At 33.5% G+C, this 20,474-nt stretch overlaps 2 protein-coding genes across 2 annotated transcripts; one reads left to right on the forward strand and one right to left on the reverse strand.

The window, feature by feature from the left end:
• Window positions 1-12,805: 12,805 nt before the first annotated feature.
• Window positions 12,806-14,818, reverse strand: LOC100808490 (chlorophyllase-1). Its single transcript, XM_003528911.5, has 2 exons — window positions 14,477-14,818; window positions 12,806-13,704 (listed from the first exon to the last, which is right to left on the reverse strand). The coding sequence occupies exons 1-2, from the start codon at window positions 14,729-14,731 to the stop codon at window positions 13,036-13,038; spliced, it is 924 nt and encodes a 307-aa protein (XP_003528959.1). The 5' UTR covers window positions 14,732-14,818; the 3' UTR covers window positions 12,806-13,035.
• A 2,800-nt stretch (window positions 14,819-17,618) lies between these two features.
• Window positions 17,619-20,073, forward strand: LOC100809028 (reticulon-like protein B9). The gene is made up of 5 exons (XM_003528912.4): window positions 17,619-17,765; window positions 18,069-18,249; window positions 18,882-19,023; window positions 19,127-19,196; window positions 19,624-20,073. Exons 1-5 carry the CDS (start codon window positions 17,660-17,662, stop codon window positions 19,791-19,793), a joined length of 669 nt encoding a protein of 222 aa, XP_003528960.1. The 5' UTR covers window positions 17,619-17,659; the 3' UTR covers window positions 19,794-20,073.
• Window positions 20,074-20,474: the final 401 nt, after the last annotated feature.

Raw genomic sequence — 20,474 nt, forward strand, 5'->3', positions numbered from 1 at the left:
CTAATCTTATCCGCAATCGATTTCATAATTCTATACAGTATGTACGGGAACCACGGCGCTTGAAGCTAGATGTTAAAAGTTCATAGTGGACCATGCGTTTAATGGCGTTATATAATAATTGAAGGGACATCTAACATGGACCCAGTTGAGTATGGACTATCAAGACAAGATCATCCAGTAATAAATAAATTCATAAATTAAAATAATATGGATTCAATTTCTGATGTGAATATCAAGATTTTATTTATTGGTGAATAAACTGGAAGTATTCTTTAAACCTTAACAGCTGTCATGATCCTAATGAATCCCTGATATCCAACTTTTATATATATATATATATATATATATATATATATATATATATATATATATATATATATATATATATATTCTTATAAACTGGTCCAAGGTAAACTTTTATAGTTAGATATATAAATATTAATTGGGTTGAGTATTTTTTTAGTTTCTAATTTTTTTTTAATTCTTAAAATTTCCATTTACTATTTTTAGTCCACATTGTTATGTAACAAATGTTAATTAGTGATGTTGTTCGGAGACAAATAACGTGTCAATTCATGCCATAAAAAAATTGATAAGATAAATTTAAGTAATTTTTCAAGTAAACTATGTTTAACTAATGATAGACTAGTTTCTTAGTGTTAGTTAGTTGGAAGTTAGTTTAGTTGGTTGAAACTAATAGTTAGTTGGAAGTTAGTTGTTGTATATGTGTATATATAACCATTTGTACAAATCAAGATGTAACTTTTCACCCTCGATAAGGCAAAGTATTGTTGGAGAGATTCGAGGAGTACACCTATGGACCACGAGCCACCACATAAGGAAGTCTGACACCACACTCTAACCCAAAACCTTAAGGCTCAGGTTTATGGGTCTTCTCCTCACTTATATGGTGCTCAACCTTTTCACTTCTACCCGATGTGAAACTTCACCTCACACTTGTAACCCAACACATCTCCCCCTCAAATGTGAGTCTCTTCCACATGGTAGTCTCCCCTCGAGCGGAAGTCATCCACGAGTATAGCCATACCTGTGGTACTTGCACCGCCGCTCTATCTGCGGGACACGCTGCCTGGACTCACCAAGAAGACTTTCGATACAAGGGATCCCCAAGGCTAAGGATTCATCACCGCTAATCGTTAGAGTTTTGTGATCTTAGCTCCACATCACTTGGATTGTTAGAGTTTTGTAGTCTTAGTCCTACATCGCTTGGTTTGTAAAAACTTGTGTCTCATTAGTGTTATATATAGAGACACCTTGTAAGTTTTTATATGCGCAAGTAATAAAAGTTCTCCTAGTGTAGTCATGGACGTAGGGACATACATTGTGTGCTGAACCACGTTAAACTTTGTGTCTTTTCTCTCTTCCCTGTATTTTGTTCTCTTCTTTTATTGTTCTATACTAACAACTGGTATCAAGAGCTTTTGGTTGCTCCACAGGATTTCCTTAGTTTAAAGGAATTAGTGGGAGTCTTCTCAGTTTAGAGGAGGCAATGGGAGCAATGACATTAGAAGAAGGGAAGGTGAAGATCGAGAAGTTCGATGGCAGAGATTTCAGCTTTTGGAAGATGCAGATAGAGGATTATCTATATCAGAAGAAGTTGTATCAGCCCTTATCAGGGGTTAAGCTAGACGACATGAAGCAAGAAGAATGGAACTTGCTGGATCGACAAGCTCTTGGCGTGATTAGATTGACATTAGCCAAGAATGTCGCGTTCAACATCGTAAACGAGAAGACTACTGCAGGCTTAATGAAGGCGTTATCAGATATGTACGATAAGCCGTTGGCAGCCAATAAAGTATACTTGATGCGCCGGTTGTTCAACCTCAAGATGGGAGAAGGTATCTCTGTAACTGATCATATTAATGAATTTAATACTATTCTTGCCCAGTTGGAATCAGTGCAGATTAAATTTGAGGATGAGGTGAAAGCATTGATTCTATTGTCATCACTACCGGATAGTTGGGCTGTAACTGTTACTGCAGTTAGTAGCTCTACAAGGGAGAACACATTAAAGCTTAGTGACATCCATGACTTGATCTTAAGCGAAGATGTTCGCAAGAGAGATTCAGGAGAATCTTCCAGTCATGTTTCCAATTCAGCATTGAATACCGAAGGCCGGGGAAGGACTACCCAGAAGGGTTAGAATGGTCGAGGCAGATCAAAGTCAAGAGGGAAAGGTCAAAGAAAATTTCAAAGTGACGTTACTTGCTAGAATTGTGACAAGAGAGGTCACTTTAGCAATCAGTGCAAGGCACCAAAGAAGAACAAGTCGCACAAAAACAAGAAGCGCGATGATGATGAATCCGCAAATGTAGTAACTGATGAACTTGATGATGCATTAATTTGCAGTTTGGATAGTCCTGTTGATTCATGGATCATGGACTCAGGTGCGTCGTTCCACACTACTCCCTCTAAAGATTTATTGTCTAACTATATTTTTGGAAGATTTAGGAAAGTTTACCTTGCAGATGGAAAATCTCTTGACATTGTTGAAAGAGGTGATATCAACATCAAGACCTCCAGTGGATCCCTAGGGACATTGCACAATGTCAGACATATTCCTGCCTTAAAGAGAAACTTAATATCCATAGGGCAATTGGATGATGAGGGGCATCACACCACTTTTGGAGATGGAGCTTGGAAGGTAACAAAAGGCAATCTTGTTGTAGCTCATGGAAAGAAGCGATGATCTCTTTACATGATTGCAGATGAGGATATGGTAGCAGTTACTGAGGCTGTCAATAATTCAACCATGTGGCATCAAAGACTTGGACACATGAGTGAAAAAGGAATGAAGCTTATGGCAGCAAAGGGTAAGCTATCAAGCGTGAAGCATGTTGATGTTGGTGTTTGTGAACACTGTATCCTTGGAAAGCAGAAAAAGGTCAGCTTCTCAAGGGTAGGGAAGACTCCTAAAGTTGAAAGGCTAGAATTGGTGCACATAGATGTTTGAGGGCCAGCCCAGTGAAATCTGTTGGAAACTCACGCTACTATGTCACCTTTATCGACGACTCTACTAGAAAGTTATGGGTTTATTTTCTTAAAAGTAAATTTGATGTGTTTCCTGTGTTTAAAAGGTGGAAAACAGAAGTTGAAAATCAAACAGGTCTAATGGTTAAAAGTCTGAAATCTGACAATGGCGAGGAGTGTGATAGTCAAGAGTTTAAAAACTTCTGTTCAGAACATGAGATCAGAATGATCAAGACAATACCAGGAACACCTGAGCAAAATGGTGTTGCAGAAAGGATGAATAGAACCTTGAACGAGAGAGCAAGGTGTATGTGGATCCAATCTGGCTTGCCTAAAGCATTCTGGGCAGAAGCAATAAACACAACAACATATCTCATCAATAGAGGACCATCAGTTCCTTTGAATTATCAGTTGCCCGAAGAAGTATGGTCTGGAAAGGAGGTAAAACTTTCACATTTGAGAATTTTTGGTTATGTTTCATATATACTGACAGACTCTAATAGTAGAGATAAATTGGATCCGAAGGTGAAGAAGTTTTATTTTATCGGTTATGGATTTGACATGTATGGCTACAGGTTTTAGGATGACCAAACCAAGAAAGTTATCAGAAGCAGGAATGTTACTTTTAATGAGAACTTATTTTATAAGGACAAATTTTCTGCAGAATCTACATGTGCAGGTAAACAGTCAGAAATTTATGAGAAAATAACACTTGAAGAAATTTCAGAAAGTGATGTAGCCAACAGAAACCAGAGTACATGCGTAGAGGATGATTCAGAACTAGAACCATCAACTCCTCCAAGAAAATCTAGCAGAATTTCAGTACCACCAGATATGTATTCCCCTTTATTGCATTATTTGTTGTTAACTTATGCTGGTGAGCCAGAATGTTTTAGTGAGGCTATGCAGGGGAATGACACTATTGAGTGGGAGCTAGTGATGAAAGATGAGATGACATCTCTTCAGAAGAATAAGACGTGGTCTTTAACTAAATTGCCAGAAGGAAAGAAAGTGTTACATAATAGGTGGGTCTATAGGCTAAAGGAAGAATCTGACGGTAGAAGAAGATACAAGGCAAGACTTGTGGTGAAAGGGTTTAAGCAGAAACAAGGAATTGATTTCATAGAGATCTTCTCTCCAGTTGTAAAGATGACTACCATCAGAATTATTCTGAGTATTGTAGCTACAGAGAATCTTCACTTGGAGCAGTTAGATGTTAAAACTGCATTCTTGCATAGGGATTTAGAGGAAGACATCTATATGACCCAACCAAAAGGTTTTGAAGTGTCAGACAAGGAGAATCTTGTGTGCAAGCTTCACAAGAGTTTATATGGCTGGAAACAATCACCGAGGCAGTGGTACAAGAAGTTTAATGATTTTATGAGCAACTCAGGATTCAACAGATGTGACATGGACCATTACTGCTATGTTAAGAAATATACTAATAGTTATGTTATCCTTGTCGTGTATGTTGATGACATGTTGATTGCAGGATCTAGTATGGCAGAAATTAATATGTTGAAGTAGCAGTTGGCAGAAAACTTTGAAATGAAGGATCTTGGTCCAGCTAAACAAATCCTAGGTATGAGAATTCTTAGAAACAGATCAGAAGGAATTTTGAAGCTGTCTCAGGAGAAATATATACTCAAGTTGCTTGACAGGTTTTACCTTGAAGATTCTAAGACCAGGAATACCCCTTTGGGATCTCATTTGAAGTTTTCAAAGAAGCAATCTTTGCAGACAGATGAAGAAAAATGTTACATGTCAAGAGTACCATATGCATCAGCAGTTGGGAGTTTGATGTATGCTATGGTGTGTACCAGACCTGACATAGCACATGCAGTGGGAGTTGTTAGTAGGTTCCTATCAAATCCAGCAAAGAAGCATTGGAAAGGCGTAAAGTGGATACTCAGATATCTGAAGGGTACTTCAGAGATGTGTTTGTGCTTCAGAAAAAACAATCTCACTTTACAGGGATTTTCAAATGCATACTTGGGAGGAGATTTTGATACCAAGAAAAGCACCACAGGCTACATTTTTACTTTGGGAGGTACTGTTGTGAGTTGGAAGTCTAAACTTCAAAATAAAGTTGCTTTCTCAACCACGGAAGTCGAGTACATAGCTATCTCAGAAGCAGCTAAGGAGATGATTTGGCTAAAGAATTTTCTCAATGAATTAGGGAAAGAACAAGATAATGCTTCAATGTTTAGTGACAGTCAAAGTGTTATAAGTCCTGCTAAGAATCCAGTCTTTCATTCTAGATGCAAGCATATTCAATTAAGATACCATTTTATCAGGGAGTTGATAAATGATGGAGACTTATCTTTGTTGAAGATCTTAGGATCAGAGAATCCAATAGATATGTTGACTAAAGCTGTTACAACTGACAAGCTGAGGCTTTGCATTGCCTCAGTTGGCCTTCAAGGATAATTGAAGATGAAGGCGCTACACTAGGTAAAGAATCGATGAACTCACCGCTTACAAGAAGCTGCTAGAGTTTGGAACTTAGACCCCAAGTGGGAGAATTGTTAGAGTTTTGTGGTCTTAGTCCCACATCGCTTGGATTGTTAGAGTTTTGTAGTCTTAGTCCCACATCACTTGGTTTGTAAAAACTTGTGTCTCATTAGTGTTATATATAGAGACACCTTATAAGCTTTTATATGCGCAAGTAATAAAAGTTCTCCTAGTGTAGCCATGGACGTAGGCACATACATTGTGTGCTGAACCACGTTAAACATTATGTCTTTTCTCTCTTCTCTGTATTTCTTTCTCTTCTTTTATTATTCTATACTAACAAGTATCTTGTGGATGGATAATACTAGAGACATGTGGAAGGACTTAAAGTCAAGATACTCACAAGGAGATCTGCGGAGAATTTTAGAATTGCAGCAAGAAATGACTTCCATCAAACAAGATGATCAAAGCATTACTGATTACTTCACAAAATTGAGAATTATTTGGGATGAATTGGAAATTTACAGGCTTGATCCAACATGTTCATGTGATCCAAAGTGTGCATATGATGTTCTTACTAGTATGATAGAAAGAAAGCAACAAGATTGTATAATGTAGTTTCTTAGAGGTTTAAATGATCAATTCAATACTATGAGATCCAATGTATTAATGATGGACCCATTACCAAACGTAGCCAAGGTTTTCTTATACATTGTTCAGCAGGAAAGACAAATCAATAGCAATGAATTAACAGGAAGCAAGAGTCTGATCAATGCAGTAGGCAACAATTCATCGAATTCTTGGCCTTCATGTACCTATTGTGGGAAACAGGGTTTGCGCAGACTGTGGTCTATCTAACCATACTATAGATGACTACTACAAGAAGCATGGGTACCCACCAGGACACAAATTTTACAAGGTACAAAATCCAAACATCAACAATGTCAATACTATAAGGGAAGGAGTGTGAATATATGTATACATGATTTTGATGATGTTAAAAGAAGAATCAAACAAGGGTCATTTGCTTCAAGATTAATACAAGATTGTTTCAACAAACAAAGCCTTGATTTAAGATTTCTTCAAGATCAAGCATTGCCTCAAAACGAAAGGTTTCAAGTCATCCAAGGCACATGTAATCGATTACCAATACATGTAATTGATTACTAATGGTTTGAAAGTGTGTAATAGATTACACATCATATGTAATCGATTACCATAGACTCTGAACGTTGGGAATTCAAATTTTAAATGAAGAGTCACAATTGTTCAAGAAAATTAACTGTGTAATTGATTACACTAATGCTATAATCGATTACCAGAGAGGATTTTTAAGGAATATCGCCAACAGTCACATCTTATCATTTGGATTTTGAATGGCCATCAAAGGCCTATATACATGTGTGACTTGGGACGAAATTGGGAGAGAGTTTTTCTAAATTGAAATGTCTTATCCTCTCAAAAAGATTCCTTGGTCAAACACTTGCATATTCAATAAAGAATCTTGATTGATCTTCAATTGTAATATCCTTCTCTTAAAGAGAGAAACTTCTTCTTCTTTTTCTTTTCAAAGGAAATTGTTTAAGAGATCTAGGGTCTCTTAAGTTGTAAGGATTCTTGAACACAAGGGAAGGGTTGTCCCTGTGTGGTTCAGACTTTGTAAAATGAGTTTTACAAAGAGAGTGAAAAATCTTAAGTGGGTTGCTTGAGGACTGGATGTAGGCACGGGAAGTGGCTGAACCAGTATAAAAATTGTGTTTGCATTCTCTCTTCCCTTATCTTATTAATTTTATTGCAATCAATTTTGTCTTTCATGTTTAAAGAACATTAGTAAATTGAATGCTGCTTTTTCTGCATTCTGAGCCTATCTCTTCTAGAAGGAGGTTAAAAGTTTGTTAGTGGGAAATTAATTCACCCCTTCTTAAGATTTCTGAGGCCACATGTCTAACAAGAAGGTGATGGTTCACCCTTAGATCGAAATCAAGAGACACAAAATGAAGATGTAAGATTAACTACTCAACAATATAAAGCCTTGATGTCATTGCTGCAACAACAAACTCCAACTCAAAGCAATTCACAAATAAATCAGATTGGTACAATCACAAAGGTAGTATATTATCTGTCACTTGTAGTGTTAGCAAGACTAGCCAAGATGAGTAGATCCTTGATTCTGGAGCCACTGATCAGGTCGCAACCTTCCCACATTTGTTTTCTTTATGCAAGAAAATAAAACCTGTAATGGTTAGGCTTCCTAATGGTCATACAGTTACTGCAACACTTGCAGGCAGAATCCAGGTTACTCAATTTTTATACTTGGAGGAAGTTTTATACATTCCTAGCTTTCAATATAATTTGATTTCAATATCTAAATTGGTTTCCTTTTTACCTTGCAAACTAACATTTATGAATGATAAATGTTTTATCCAAGGTATGAACCAGCAAAAGATTGGTATAGTTGATATGGTGGAAGGATTCTAAAGACTCAAGATGATTCCTATCAAGTCTAAGTACAAGTCTGATTTTGTTGGTTCTAGCATTTCCAATTTTTCTGCCTTCTCATGTAATAAAATACCTATAAATCTATGGCACTATAGACTTGGTCATCCATCTTTAGAAAGATTTTTGTTATTAAAACAATTTTATCCTATTCTTAAATCAGATAAGCAATTTGCGTGTGAAATCTGTCATCATTCAAAGCAGAAAAGATTATCATTTCCTAGTAGTGAATCACATTCTTCTTGTGCTTTTGCTCTTATACATGTTGATATCTAGGGTCCTTGCAATGTAACTTCATTAAATGGTTACAAGTATTTCCTTACTATAATAGATGATTACTCAAGGTTTGTTTTGGGGTTTTTCTCATGCAGTTAAAAGCTGAGACACAATCTCATCTAAAGAATTTTGTTGCCAATGTTGAAAGGCAGTTTGAGACTAAAGTAAAAGTGATTAGGTCAAATAATGGGGCAGAGTTTATCATGAGACAATTTTATGATGATACTGGTATTGTGCATCAAACTACTTGTGTTGAAACACTCCAACAAAATGGTATTGTTGAAAGAAAACATCAACATTTGCTCAATGTGACTTGATCTTTGTTATTTCAATTAAATCTCCCAACTGTATTCTGGTCATATGCATTGATTCACTCTATTGTTCTTATCAATTGCATGCCCTCTCCCTTTCTTAATAATCATACTCCCTATGAAAAATTACATGGAAAAATCTATGATATTGAGTCTTTAAGAGTATTTGGGTGTTTATGTTTTTCTAGTACTCTAACAGCTAATAGAAAGAAACTAGATCCTAGGGTTGCCACTTCTGTATTTTTGGGTTTTAAACCAAACACCAAAAGATTCATTATGTTTGATCTTAAAACCAAGGCCATATCTGTCTCTAGGAATGTGATCTTTTATGAGGATTGTTTTCCTTTCATTGGTGAAGACAAACCCCATGCTGTCACTGTCCTTCCTATTCTTTCTTCTCATGCCATTGATCAACCTGATGGCGTCTCATCAGAATTACCAGTTGATCATATCATGCCTGTACCAAATAATGTTGATTCCGATCCCTTAACTTTAGAGCAGTCCTCTAATGCAACCAGAAGATCTCTGAGACAGACATACATACCAAGTAAGTATAAGGACTTCCATGTTTCACACCCATATTCAACTTTAGCTAGTTATTCTGCAAGTACTTGTCTCTATCCTTTTAATTTTGTTCTTTCATATAGAAAATTGTCTCTTTCTTATCACAATATTGTTTTATCCATTTCACAAAGTCTTGAACCTCGGTCATATAATGAAGCTTCTAAGGATCCTATCTAGGTAGAGGAAATGAATGCAAAGATTAAGGCTTTAGAACTTAATGATACTTGGATTTTAATTGATATGCCTCAACATAAGAATGTTATTGGTTGTAAGTGGGTGTATAAGATCAAGCACATATCAGATGGGTCAGTGGAGAGACATAAGGTCAGGTTAGTGGCCAAGGGCTACATTCAAGTGGAAGGGCAAGATTACCTAGACACCTTTTCTCCAGTTGCCAAGCTAACCAGAATGAGATTTCTATTGGCCTTAGCTGCTATCAATAAAGGGTATCTCAAGCAATTAGATGTGAATAATGCTTTCTTGCATGGTGATTTAAATGAATAGGTGTACATGGTACTTCCTCAAGGTATGCGAGTAGCCAAGCTTGGGCAAGTTTGTAAGTTGCAAAGGTCCCTATATGAACTGAAACAAGCCAGCAGGCAGTGGTATGCCAGGCTCTCTTCCTTTTTAATCTCTCATGGGTACAAGCAATGTGCTTCATATCATTCTTTGTTTCTCAAGCATGGATTCAATATTGTCATTGCTCTATTAGTTTATGTGGATGATATTGTTTTGTCAGGAAATGATTTGATTGAAATACAAGCTATTACACAGTTGCTGGACAATGCTTTTAAGATAAAAGATTTAGGTGACTTGAGATACTTCTTAGGTTTTGAAGTAGCCAGAAAACCTACTGGTATCAATCTTTGTCAAAGGAAGTATGCCTTAGACATTCTTAGTGATGCTGGTATGCTTGGATCTAAACCAGTATCTACTCCATCAGATTATGCTACTAAGCTGCATCAACAATCAAGGACTCTTCTTTCATTGGAAGATGCTTCCTCTTTTAGAAGGTTAATTGGAAGGTTGATCTACTTGACCAATACAAGGCCTCAACAGCTGTTCGAATTCTTAGGTATATCAAGGGATCCCAGAGCAGGGATTGTCCTTTCTGCTGCAAGTAAAATACATTTAAAAGGGTTTAGTGATTCTGACTTGGTTGGTTGCATTAACACAAGAAGGTCTATCACTGGTTATGCTATGTACATTGGTGACTCACTGATTTCATGGAAATCCAAGAAACAAGCCACTATATCTAGAAGCTCATCAGAAGGTGAATCACATAGCTTCGAATCCAGTATTTCATGAAAGAACAAAGCATATTGAGATTGACTGCCACATAGTTCAAGAGAAGATGTTAAGGGGTCTTGTGAAGTTGCTTCCCATTCCTTCTACAAATCAATTAGTTGATGTTTACACTAAAGCTCTAATGCCTGGTGCTTTTAAATTTCTGAATTCCAAACTAGGGATGTCTGATATCCACTCCTAGTTTGAGGGGGCTCTTAGTGTTAGTTAGTTAGTTGGAAGTTAAGTTAGTTTAGTTGTTAGTTAGTTAGAAGTTAGTTTAGTTGGTTGAAACTAATAGTTAGTTGGAAGTTAGTTGCTGTATATGTGTATATATAACCATTTGTACAAATCAAGATGTAACTTTTGAGAATTAATCTTTCAATACATAGAACTCCATTCATTACTTCCCTTTTTCTTTCTAAGCTTTTCCTGCAAGTTTATTTGGTTAGCTCTGCATTCAACAACGACAGACACAAGGTTTATGATAGTTGATAAGGAATTAAAATCTTATTAAAAAAACTACATGTGATTAGCCATCAAATTTTTTAATAATGTAATAAGTCATTATACTATTACATAATATTATTGTAATGTCATAAGCTACTTAACGATAAAGACTCTTTGATAATGGAGAAAAAGTTTAGGAACTTTTATAGGTCTAATTTTGGATTATGAATTAAAAACAAAAATAAAAAAGTAGCAAATTTTTATTAAATGAATGGTTGAACTTGGAAAATATAAAACAGTATTGAAGCAAGTTGCAGAGGTGAAGGGCTTAGAGAATTTCTTACTTACATATAGCTGAGATGTAAAACATGTTCAAGTCTGCAAATGATGTTGAGGGTGAAGTTGGGTTGCAAACAACAACAATAGACAAATTCAGTATTCATATAGCAGTTGAATGGGATCAGAGAGTACAATTATATGCACTTTATAACGATGAAGATGTTAATGCATAGGGAGATGCGGAAGAGTATCCAATGTATGGTGATAGAAGAAACATGTGGACTAGCAAAAACAATTTCATTGCATCTTGTAAAACTTCCTATAAATTGTAACTTTTTTTGTTATTTGCCAATGAAAAATAGGTGAAAAGAAAATGTGTAAAAGAATCTATAAAGTGCATCAGATTTTTTCTCTTTGCCGACATTGTTGCTTCTGTATTTTCTCTCTCAAATTTTGTTTCTTTCTTCTTCTTTTTTCAAGTTTCAAAAAGCAACTGTTGCCTCTGTTATCAAGAATCGGGTAACACTGAAAAAACAACCATTTATTCGAGGGTTAAGAATGACTACTCAATTTTGAAATATAATTAAAAAGTCTAAAAAAACACGAAGAAGAATGAGAATAAGAAAAAAAGAAGAAACAACTAAAATATGTGAAAAAGTGTATAAATTAAATGCAAGAGGTTTTTTTTTTCCTTGCCGACCTTATTACTTCGCTATTTCTCTACAGCTTTTTCTTTTTGTTGAAGCTCCAAACGATCAACATTAATTCAATCATTCAAAACTAATCCATTTGTACAGGCAAAAAAATGATGAAATTCTAAGAGGAAGAAATTAACTTGAAGAAAGTGGTGAGACAATTTTGTTTTAATAATAGTTGAGATAGTACCTATGTAACCGATAAAGGATAATGATTAAAAAGAAAAAATAAATAAAAGATAATTCTACCACTATGCATGAAATAACCATTATGGCTTTTGGATTTTAATGAGACATCAAAATAAGAAATAAAACCTAACCAATCAACCTGAAGAACATGGATTGAAAAAATACTGTGTGCAAGAAAGGCCGCATATCCAACAAAAACTTTTTAACCAATCAACCTGAAAAACATGCAAAATCAATAATACAATAACACAATCATCACCATCACAAACATTAAAAATCAAAATATAAAAAACAAAACAAAACGTCTATAAATTCACAATTAAAAAAAAAACAACTCATTCAAAATCAGGCGTCTTCACACAGATTGAGGAATCTCGGGTAAAAAGTTCCGGCAAAAAGAGAGGAATGAGAAGTTAAAAATTAAAATATAGAGGAAGATAAAATGCATGAACGTTGAATACAAAAGGGAATCGTGGAGTAGGTTGAATAAAAACTGATTTAGTTATCTTGTTTTTATGAGGGAAATATGAACACGATTAAAAATGAGAAGTTTCAGGAAAGAGAGACCGATGAGAAATTATTAATTAATAAAAGTAAAAGAGAACCAATGAATTAATTATGTGAACATGATTTGAAAGTGTCAGTTAGGTAATGGTATAGATTTTCTTTTTCTCTTTTGTGGCTGGTTACATAAGTGTTGTCCCCTGTTGTAGTTTTGTTTAACTACATGTGGTTGTGAGAGACTAAAAGTGGGTTACATGAGCAGTTGAGGGCAAGGAGAATAATTGGTATTTTGCTAATTATTTAGAGGCAAAATCGGTCAAATAAAAATGTATATGAGATAATTCTTATTATTAATAGTTATAAATATAAGTGAAAAAAATTAATTACATTAAAAAATTAAAACGATAATATTTTAATTTTTTTTTCTTATACTATGACAGGATAGCGAGAATACATAAATAACCATAGACGATTATTTCGAAAGACATTTATAGGCCTTTCAGGGAAATAAAAACGCAAACGAACGTTGAGTGTTGATCAATTCATGCTGGTATGTAGTCTACACCATCGACTTCAGTGGGAGCAAGATTAGGGTCCTTTAAAATAGCATCAAAATCCTTCCATAGGTCATTCAATTGTGCCCTCAAGAAGGACACAACCAACCCTCCAGTGGTCCTTCTCATCAAGTCCCTAGGACCCGTCGTCCCATTCTTACACATACACTTTGACACCAATGTCCCAATTAGCCCTGGTGTGTCATCATTCAACATGTCCATGTGACCATACTTTGCTACAACAAATTTAGCACAAGGGGGTTTGCACTCGTTGAAGAACTCCTTATAGTTCACCCCATCAGGAGCACACGGTGGAGTACAACAATTAAGCTTCTCTGGGCCCAATCCAGTGCCAATTACTTCAACTGGCATTTTCAAATCAAAGGACCGTGGCTTGCCAGTGAGAATATGAGGACGTGTTCTACAATATTTAGATGTGCCTACAAGTGCTGAAAACTTGAGATTAGTTTTTGCATGACCAAGAGCCACAGCAAATACAGTTTTCCCACCCCTACTGTGACCTGATAGAACCAGTTTGTCCAAATTGGCTTCAACGTTCTCTGGAAGCAAATGTTGAAGCTCCTCAGCTATCCAATCCGCAACTTTTCCTGCATATTCCACTTCAGTGGGTCCATACATAGGAAGCCCATTGGAAAACTACAATATTGGGAAGACAAAAGTCAGGTTAGAGAACCCAGAAAGGAATATATTAAAAACATTTTTTTAGCTCAATTTATTTCTCACAATTTCATATCAATTAAATTATTTAAGATAAATATTAATAACTGCTTTAAGGATATTGATTAAGAAATTTAAAGTAGAAATATTTTTCTTGTAAAATAAAAATTATATTATACATAATATTTTTTACATTTTTTATGATTTAATAATAAATATTTTTTATTTTAGTTATTTAACTAATGTACTAAGCAAAATAATTAGTAAGATCCATTATTTAATAATGTACTCTAAAAAGAAATTATTTAATGATATCACAGATATTAGTTGATAATATGTGTATATATATATATATATATATATATATATATAAGCAGGTAATTAATACTAAGTACTAATTTCAATAAAGTTTAAGTGATTTTGAAAACTCATTAGAGGAGACTGAGTATTTATAGAAATACTTGTAGGATATTCATCTCCTCACATCTGCAACAAGAATTAATTGAGAAAGGTTTCACATATGTAGCATTTATTTTTCATACAATTTGTCACGCGTTGTTTGTAATTGAGGTAAACAATAAAGGTAGTGCGTAAAAAGAATCTGTATTTTATTTCGGTATTATATGTTATTAACCAAAATTATATATTCACAAGAAAAAAAAAAAACAAAATAGTATACAAATTTTAATGGTGCGTGAATAATGTATTTTGAAGTAAAAAAAAGTTAGAAAGTATTCAAAGTATAATATACCAGTTGAGGAGCAACGATTATGAATCCATGTGAGACTATGTGGGCTAGGAGCTTTGAGTAGTAGAAATTGCGAATGAAAAAGCCATGGACGAACAATATTACAGGGTATGCGCCAGGAACAGTTGGTGTAAAAATTAGCAATGGTTTTGGAGGTGAGAAGGAAGCACTGGATGTATCAACATTGAATTGCTTCCATTGGATGTTTCCCATTTGGAAAACATCTGTGGCCAATACTGGTTGAGCTCTCTGCGCCATCACACCACTCTTCTCACACCAAAGAGTTTGTTTTTAAGAATACTTATATTTAGTTCTATGCATGTATTTTGTATTTATACAACTTTCTGTCAGGTGTCAGTGTCTTATAATTTTTTCTTAATTGTTTTCATAAAATCAATTTATATAGATTTTTACAATTAAAAGTTACATGAAATAATTAATATGATGAAAAACGAAAAATAATAATTAAAATATAAAAAGTCTTTTTATTCGTCACATCTTTGTCTAAGAAAATTTATACTAAATTTACAATACATGTAATTCTTTTGTTTTAACATTGATTCACAGGAGAAAAAGATTGGGAACTATCTGAAAAATAAATAAAATCGGATAAAAAATCATTTTCCTTAAAGATCAATATCGAATAATATGTAAACTCGGATATCACATTAATCACTTATAACATGCATCTAACTCGGATACCACACAACGCTTAAAACAAGTTCATAAGTGGACCATGCGTTTAATGGAGTTACCTGATATTGAAGGGAGCATGTAACATGCATGCGTAGTTACTAATAATTGAAGGGGCGTCTAACATGGATCAGTCCAAAACTGGTGACATCATGGGTCTTAGGTTATATGAGTGTGAAATATTTTTAATTTTTTTTTTGTGAGAAAATCTGATTAAATCAGTTATAATAAAAAAATTATTTTTTTTATTTACAAAATTTAAATCTAAAATTTTACTTTATAGATTTATAAATTATTAAATGATGAGTCGTCAAAATTGAATATGCATATGACTGAATATGGAAGGTTGATATGACAGGGTTCATCACCTTCTATATATATGAGTATGAAAAAAAAATCAATGGTTAACATGCTACCTGTAAATAATTTGATATGTTTAATTTTGCAGCTCAATCCTCGTATAAAAATGTGATTAATTTGGATAAATTTGCAAAATTTCATTGAACAGATTTGGGAAGCTGAAAGATATATCCTATTTATATTAAGTAAAGAATCATTAAAAATGCTTTCAAAGTTCATCATATATACAAATATTGATAATTTAAATTGTTGGCTTGAAATCCATTTTTTTATATATATTCAACCTTCATATTGGAATGAATTGAAATGTGAGTGTATGTAATTAATGAGTTGGTAAACATGCAATCGGTCACATTCAATTCATTTCTGTTTTGAGAAAAGTAGGAACACCACTCAAGGAAAGTGGGTCAAAGAGGGTGAGGATGCAGTAATCCCAGGCAACAAGATTGACAAGAAAAGTTTGTTGATTGGGACCAATCCAACTTGCTTCTGTATTGATATATATGTTTCAAAGATATAGTAGGATCATATTAATATCATTCAGAAAAATAAAGAAGAAAAAGAAGAAGATAAAAGCAGGATCATACATTTATACTGCAAATTCTAAGTACAGACAGCGACTTTCATGACCACTCTGTTGTTTGTGCATGCTAAAAGGACCCATAAGCCACATGCATTGACGCACAACAAACACGCTTAATTATTTATAGACTACATTAGTACTCGTGCTATTCATGGGAATACAAAAAATTATTACTTTTCTATTATTTTGTTTATAAGTGTAAAGTATTTATTGACTTTAATATTGATGAATAATTTTAGTTAAAAAAATAGGTTAATCATTTTTAATAAAGTTTCTTCTTTTAATTATAATTCCAAAGGTTTTTCTTGACCTATTAGATCTCTTTTCGTCTATCCCCATTTTTACTTTTAAATTGAATTTTAATTTTTTTTAACAATTACTAATAGTCAAAAAATTTGTAGCACAATATAAATTATTCATCATAAATTTAAAATATAATTTATCTATTTAAAATATTTATTTATTATATATAATAAATATTTATCTTGTGTATTGCATAAACACTATAATACTAATAATTATAAATTTCCGTTATAAAGATTAACAAATGGGAATGAAAAGAACTACTATTAATTAAAGATAACAGGAATCATTGTTTTCAAAATACCGGTGTTTTTTCTTGTTTTTTTTTTAAATTGTTTTTCGTTTATGCTCTTTTTCCGTTTTTTTCTTCCTGTAAACCAAATATTTGTATGAATGGGTACCAGGGTTACCAAGATGATACAATTGATGCAACCAGCCAATCCCAACCAGCACTAATGCTCTTTTTCCGTTAATGCACCATGTGCATGCAAACCATTTTTACATTTGTTTAAGTATAGCATGCATTGATAGTTCATATTTTCTTTTTGTTTGGCGTAGTTTGTGTTGGTTGAGTAAGAGAGTGCAGGGCAGGAAATTGACCCATTCGACTGGACTTTTTTTTTTCACAACATAAAAGTATAATATTTTTTTACTCCAATTAGCTCAATTAATTAAATATAATGTGTGAATTGTTATAAATTATTTGGTACCTATTTTCAATTCCATCATATAAAAAATATTAATAGTTTTACAATTATATACAACCACTGTCTAAAATAACTTGATTTTTTGGGCTTTGTTACAGGTGCACTGATACATGAATATTTATAGTTACACAAAGATATACCAAACTATAAGTGTTTTAAATGTAAACATGCATTTTTTTTGTGATTAAATGTAAACATATATGTATAGAAAAAAATATGAACCTAATTATTTATGAACAGAGAAACAAATGCGCAGTTTATTAATTGCTCCATATTTTTCGACAAGGGGTTGCATAATAATCAAGAGTTGGTTGCTGAAAGAAGACTCATCTAGATTCGTGGCATAGATACTTTAGACTTTTTTAGGGTGTTAGCAGGAATGCAAAGGTATCCTCAAGTTAACCCCAAGTCATTCCTTACGTTAGTATTGAGCATAGAATCTCCTACCCTTGTGCATGAAAACAAATAAATAAGGTCGGAATTTCAATATAAATGGCACGTAGCACTAGAGCACAATATCAGTCAAGAAGGAATTGAACTATGGCGCACGATACATCATCTGATTCTGAAAATGAAATTATTGGAGCACGGGCAAAGCTCTTTGGACATGAAAAACCGATTCATGAAGTTCTTGGAGGAGGAAAAGGTACCACGTTAAATTCAATTTGGTTCATAGTCTGTTAGTCATGTTATAGAAATTCATGTTTGAGTACATATATTACAATATATAAATTCATTGGCATGATATTGCACACTAGTACATTTGCACTTGCGTCTTGTGAGCAACTCATAGAGAGAGCTATATATAATCTTGCAAATGATATCATTAATTTTTCTGTATTCTTTTAATTTCTTAGCATTATGCTAGTGATGTGACTTTAAGGAAGTTTTGACTTTTGAGAATCCATGCATGAATTGATTATGATATAATTGGGGAACTTAATTGCAGTGGCAGATATGTTATTATGGAGGGACAGATATGTATCAGGTGCGCTTTTGGGTGGGATGACTGTGATATGGTTTCTATTTGAGATCGTTGAGTACAATTTCGTGGCACTCCTTTGTCACATTTCCATCACCACCATGCTTGTTCTATTCATATGGTCCACGGTTGCAGATATATTTAAATGGTACCTAGCTAATTTGCTTAACTTCGAACTTAGTTGTGGGTATGAATGGATACAAGACATTTTATCCTCTCAATTTTGAATACCACATATTTTTTGCACCTGAATTTCATAGTGTGAATCAACCTATAAGTAAACTTTGATCCAAATTCAAGTGCTACTACGTACGTGTGCTGATTTTTAATCATTGGATTTGTAATGTGCATGTCAAATTGAAGGGTGACTGTCTTCTAAATTTTATGAGCATGCATGGATGTACATGGGCTAACCAATTAATTATGACAAATTCATATTCTCTTTGGTTAATTGGTATATTGAATCTAACTGACGAATCAATCCACCAAAAATTGTCATGGCACCTAATTAAAAGCTTGAAAGGAATTCAGAATATTAGCTTTATGGGAACAGCGGTACAATATCCCTCCCCTATACCTTCGCATAGCGAAGAGCCTCTGGACAATGGGGTACGCTAGTTTGTAGCTTTATGGGAAATTCATATGGAATTATTTTCTATAATTAATTATGTCAGAAGTTTATATTGTTTCTATTATATATATTTAAAACTCAAATAACATATGTAGATCTATGTATGTTCTTTTGTTACATTAATTCCATTTGATAAAAAAATATTTCAGGAAAGGTCCCCAGATCCCAAACATTGTTTTACAGGAATCTTTCTTCCATGATCTTGCTTCCATCCTCCACAAAAGATTTAACCAGTTATTACCAATGCTCCTCCACATTTCATGTGGAATAGACCTGCCAATCTTTCTTCTGGTAGACAACCTATATATAATCATTGTCCTTCATTAAGCTAAAGTAAATTTCTTAATTAACAAAAATAGTGAACCTGACATCTCACTTCTCAAAACATTTTCAGAACATTGTTTCTCTCTATATTCTGTCAGTGATTGGAAGCTACTTCAGTTTTGTCAATCTGCTATATATTGGTAAGAATTTCTTCCTTTTGTTTCTTTTAAGGTTAAATTATTTCATTGATTACCATAAATTATAAATTAGAGGCTGTTTCAAGTCGTCAATGATGAGAGAATAAGAAATATTTCACGAAAGAAACAATTTGCTAATCCTAGAGAATTAATTCAAAGAATTAATCTTACTTTGAAAATTCTAAATAATTTAGAGACTAACTGAGTTTTTCTTATCCGCAAATACTAGTTGTTTATTTTGTTATAATATTAGTAGAAAGAACAATCTCTCCATTTTTCATTTATCCATACAACCATCAAGTTAACTTTAAAACTGGTTAATTAGAGACCAACTGAGTAATTTAGTCTTATTATTATTTATGATTTTTAACTGAAGTTTAAGTGTACTAAGATGTCTTGTTTCTTTGTTGCATCGTTCATTCGTGACAAGGGTTTCTCTGCATGCAAACGCTGCCAATTGTGTATGAACGGTATGAGGAAGAAATCAACAATTGGGTCAGCGATATCATAATAGTTATAAGGAAAAACTATAGGAGGTTTAACAAGAACTACCTCAACAAAATTCCCAGAGGACCAGTGAAGGCAAAGAAAACCCAATAAACTATTATACTCAAACTTCTAAATATAAGATATACATGATGATTTATACAAGTTTCTTTCCAAGAAAACAAATACCAAACAATGTATAATTCTATTTTTCATACATGTCCAATTGTGTAATTCAGAGGTGTTTACATGGATTGTGTGTGAGGAGTAGTTTATTTTATTTTACTTTTTCACTAAAATACAATTTTAAGTTTTCTTCACTAAAGAAGTGTGCGTGTGGTGTGGACGTTTGTGAAAAACGTTTCTCTCAAAAATATTCTCCATCTTTTAAGTCCCTCAAAGTTCACTTATGTTACATTCGGATTTAAAGAGAAGCTGAGGTCAGACTCCAGAACACTTTTTCTGACTACATGATTAGTCAACTTAATACTATATTATTAATTATCAAAAACGTGTGATCAGAAACACATGCAGTCTTTGTAATATTATATGCAGTACTTTTTAAAAACAGGTCTAAACTGACAGTAATAAGAAAATAGATAAATGAATTAAAGCTTAAATTATTCAGTTGGTTGAAATTATTTAAAAAATTTTAAATAGGTCCTTAAATAAAAAAAGTAAAATAGAATTGGATAACTAAACTAAATAGCTCTATGAAATTAGTTTATAGTGGCTTAAAATCACAATAATAATAATAATTTATGAAGATTTTCAAAATTTTAGAGACTTAATTCA

This window comes from Glycine max, chromosome 7 (assembly GCF_000004515.6).
Source record: "Glycine max cultivar Williams 82 chromosome 7, Glycine_max_v4.0, whole genome shotgun sequence".
Taxonomy (NCBI): domain Eukaryota; kingdom Viridiplantae; phylum Streptophyta; class Magnoliopsida; order Fabales; family Fabaceae; genus Glycine; species Glycine max.

Coding starts and splice junctions, on each gene's coding strand:
- LOC100808490 (XM_003528911.5), bottom strand. CDS start 14,731: ATGGCGCAGAGAGCTCAACCAGTATTGGCCACAGATGTTTTCCAAATG. Junction 13,705..14,476: donor TAATCGTTGCTCCTCAACTG/GTATATTATACT, acceptor CCAATATTGTAG/TTTTCCAATGGGCTTCCTAT.
- LOC100809028 (XM_003528912.4), top strand. CDS start 17,660: ATGGCGCACGATACATCATCTGATTCTGAAAATGAAATTATTGGAGCA. Junction 17,766..18,068: donor AGTTCTTGGAGGAGGAAAAG/GTACCACGTTAA, acceptor ACTTAATTGCAG/TGGCAGATATGTTATTATGG. Junction 18,250..18,881: donor GTTGCAGATATATTTAAATG/GTACCTAGCTAA, acceptor AAAATATTTCAG/GAAAGGTCCCCAGATCCCAA.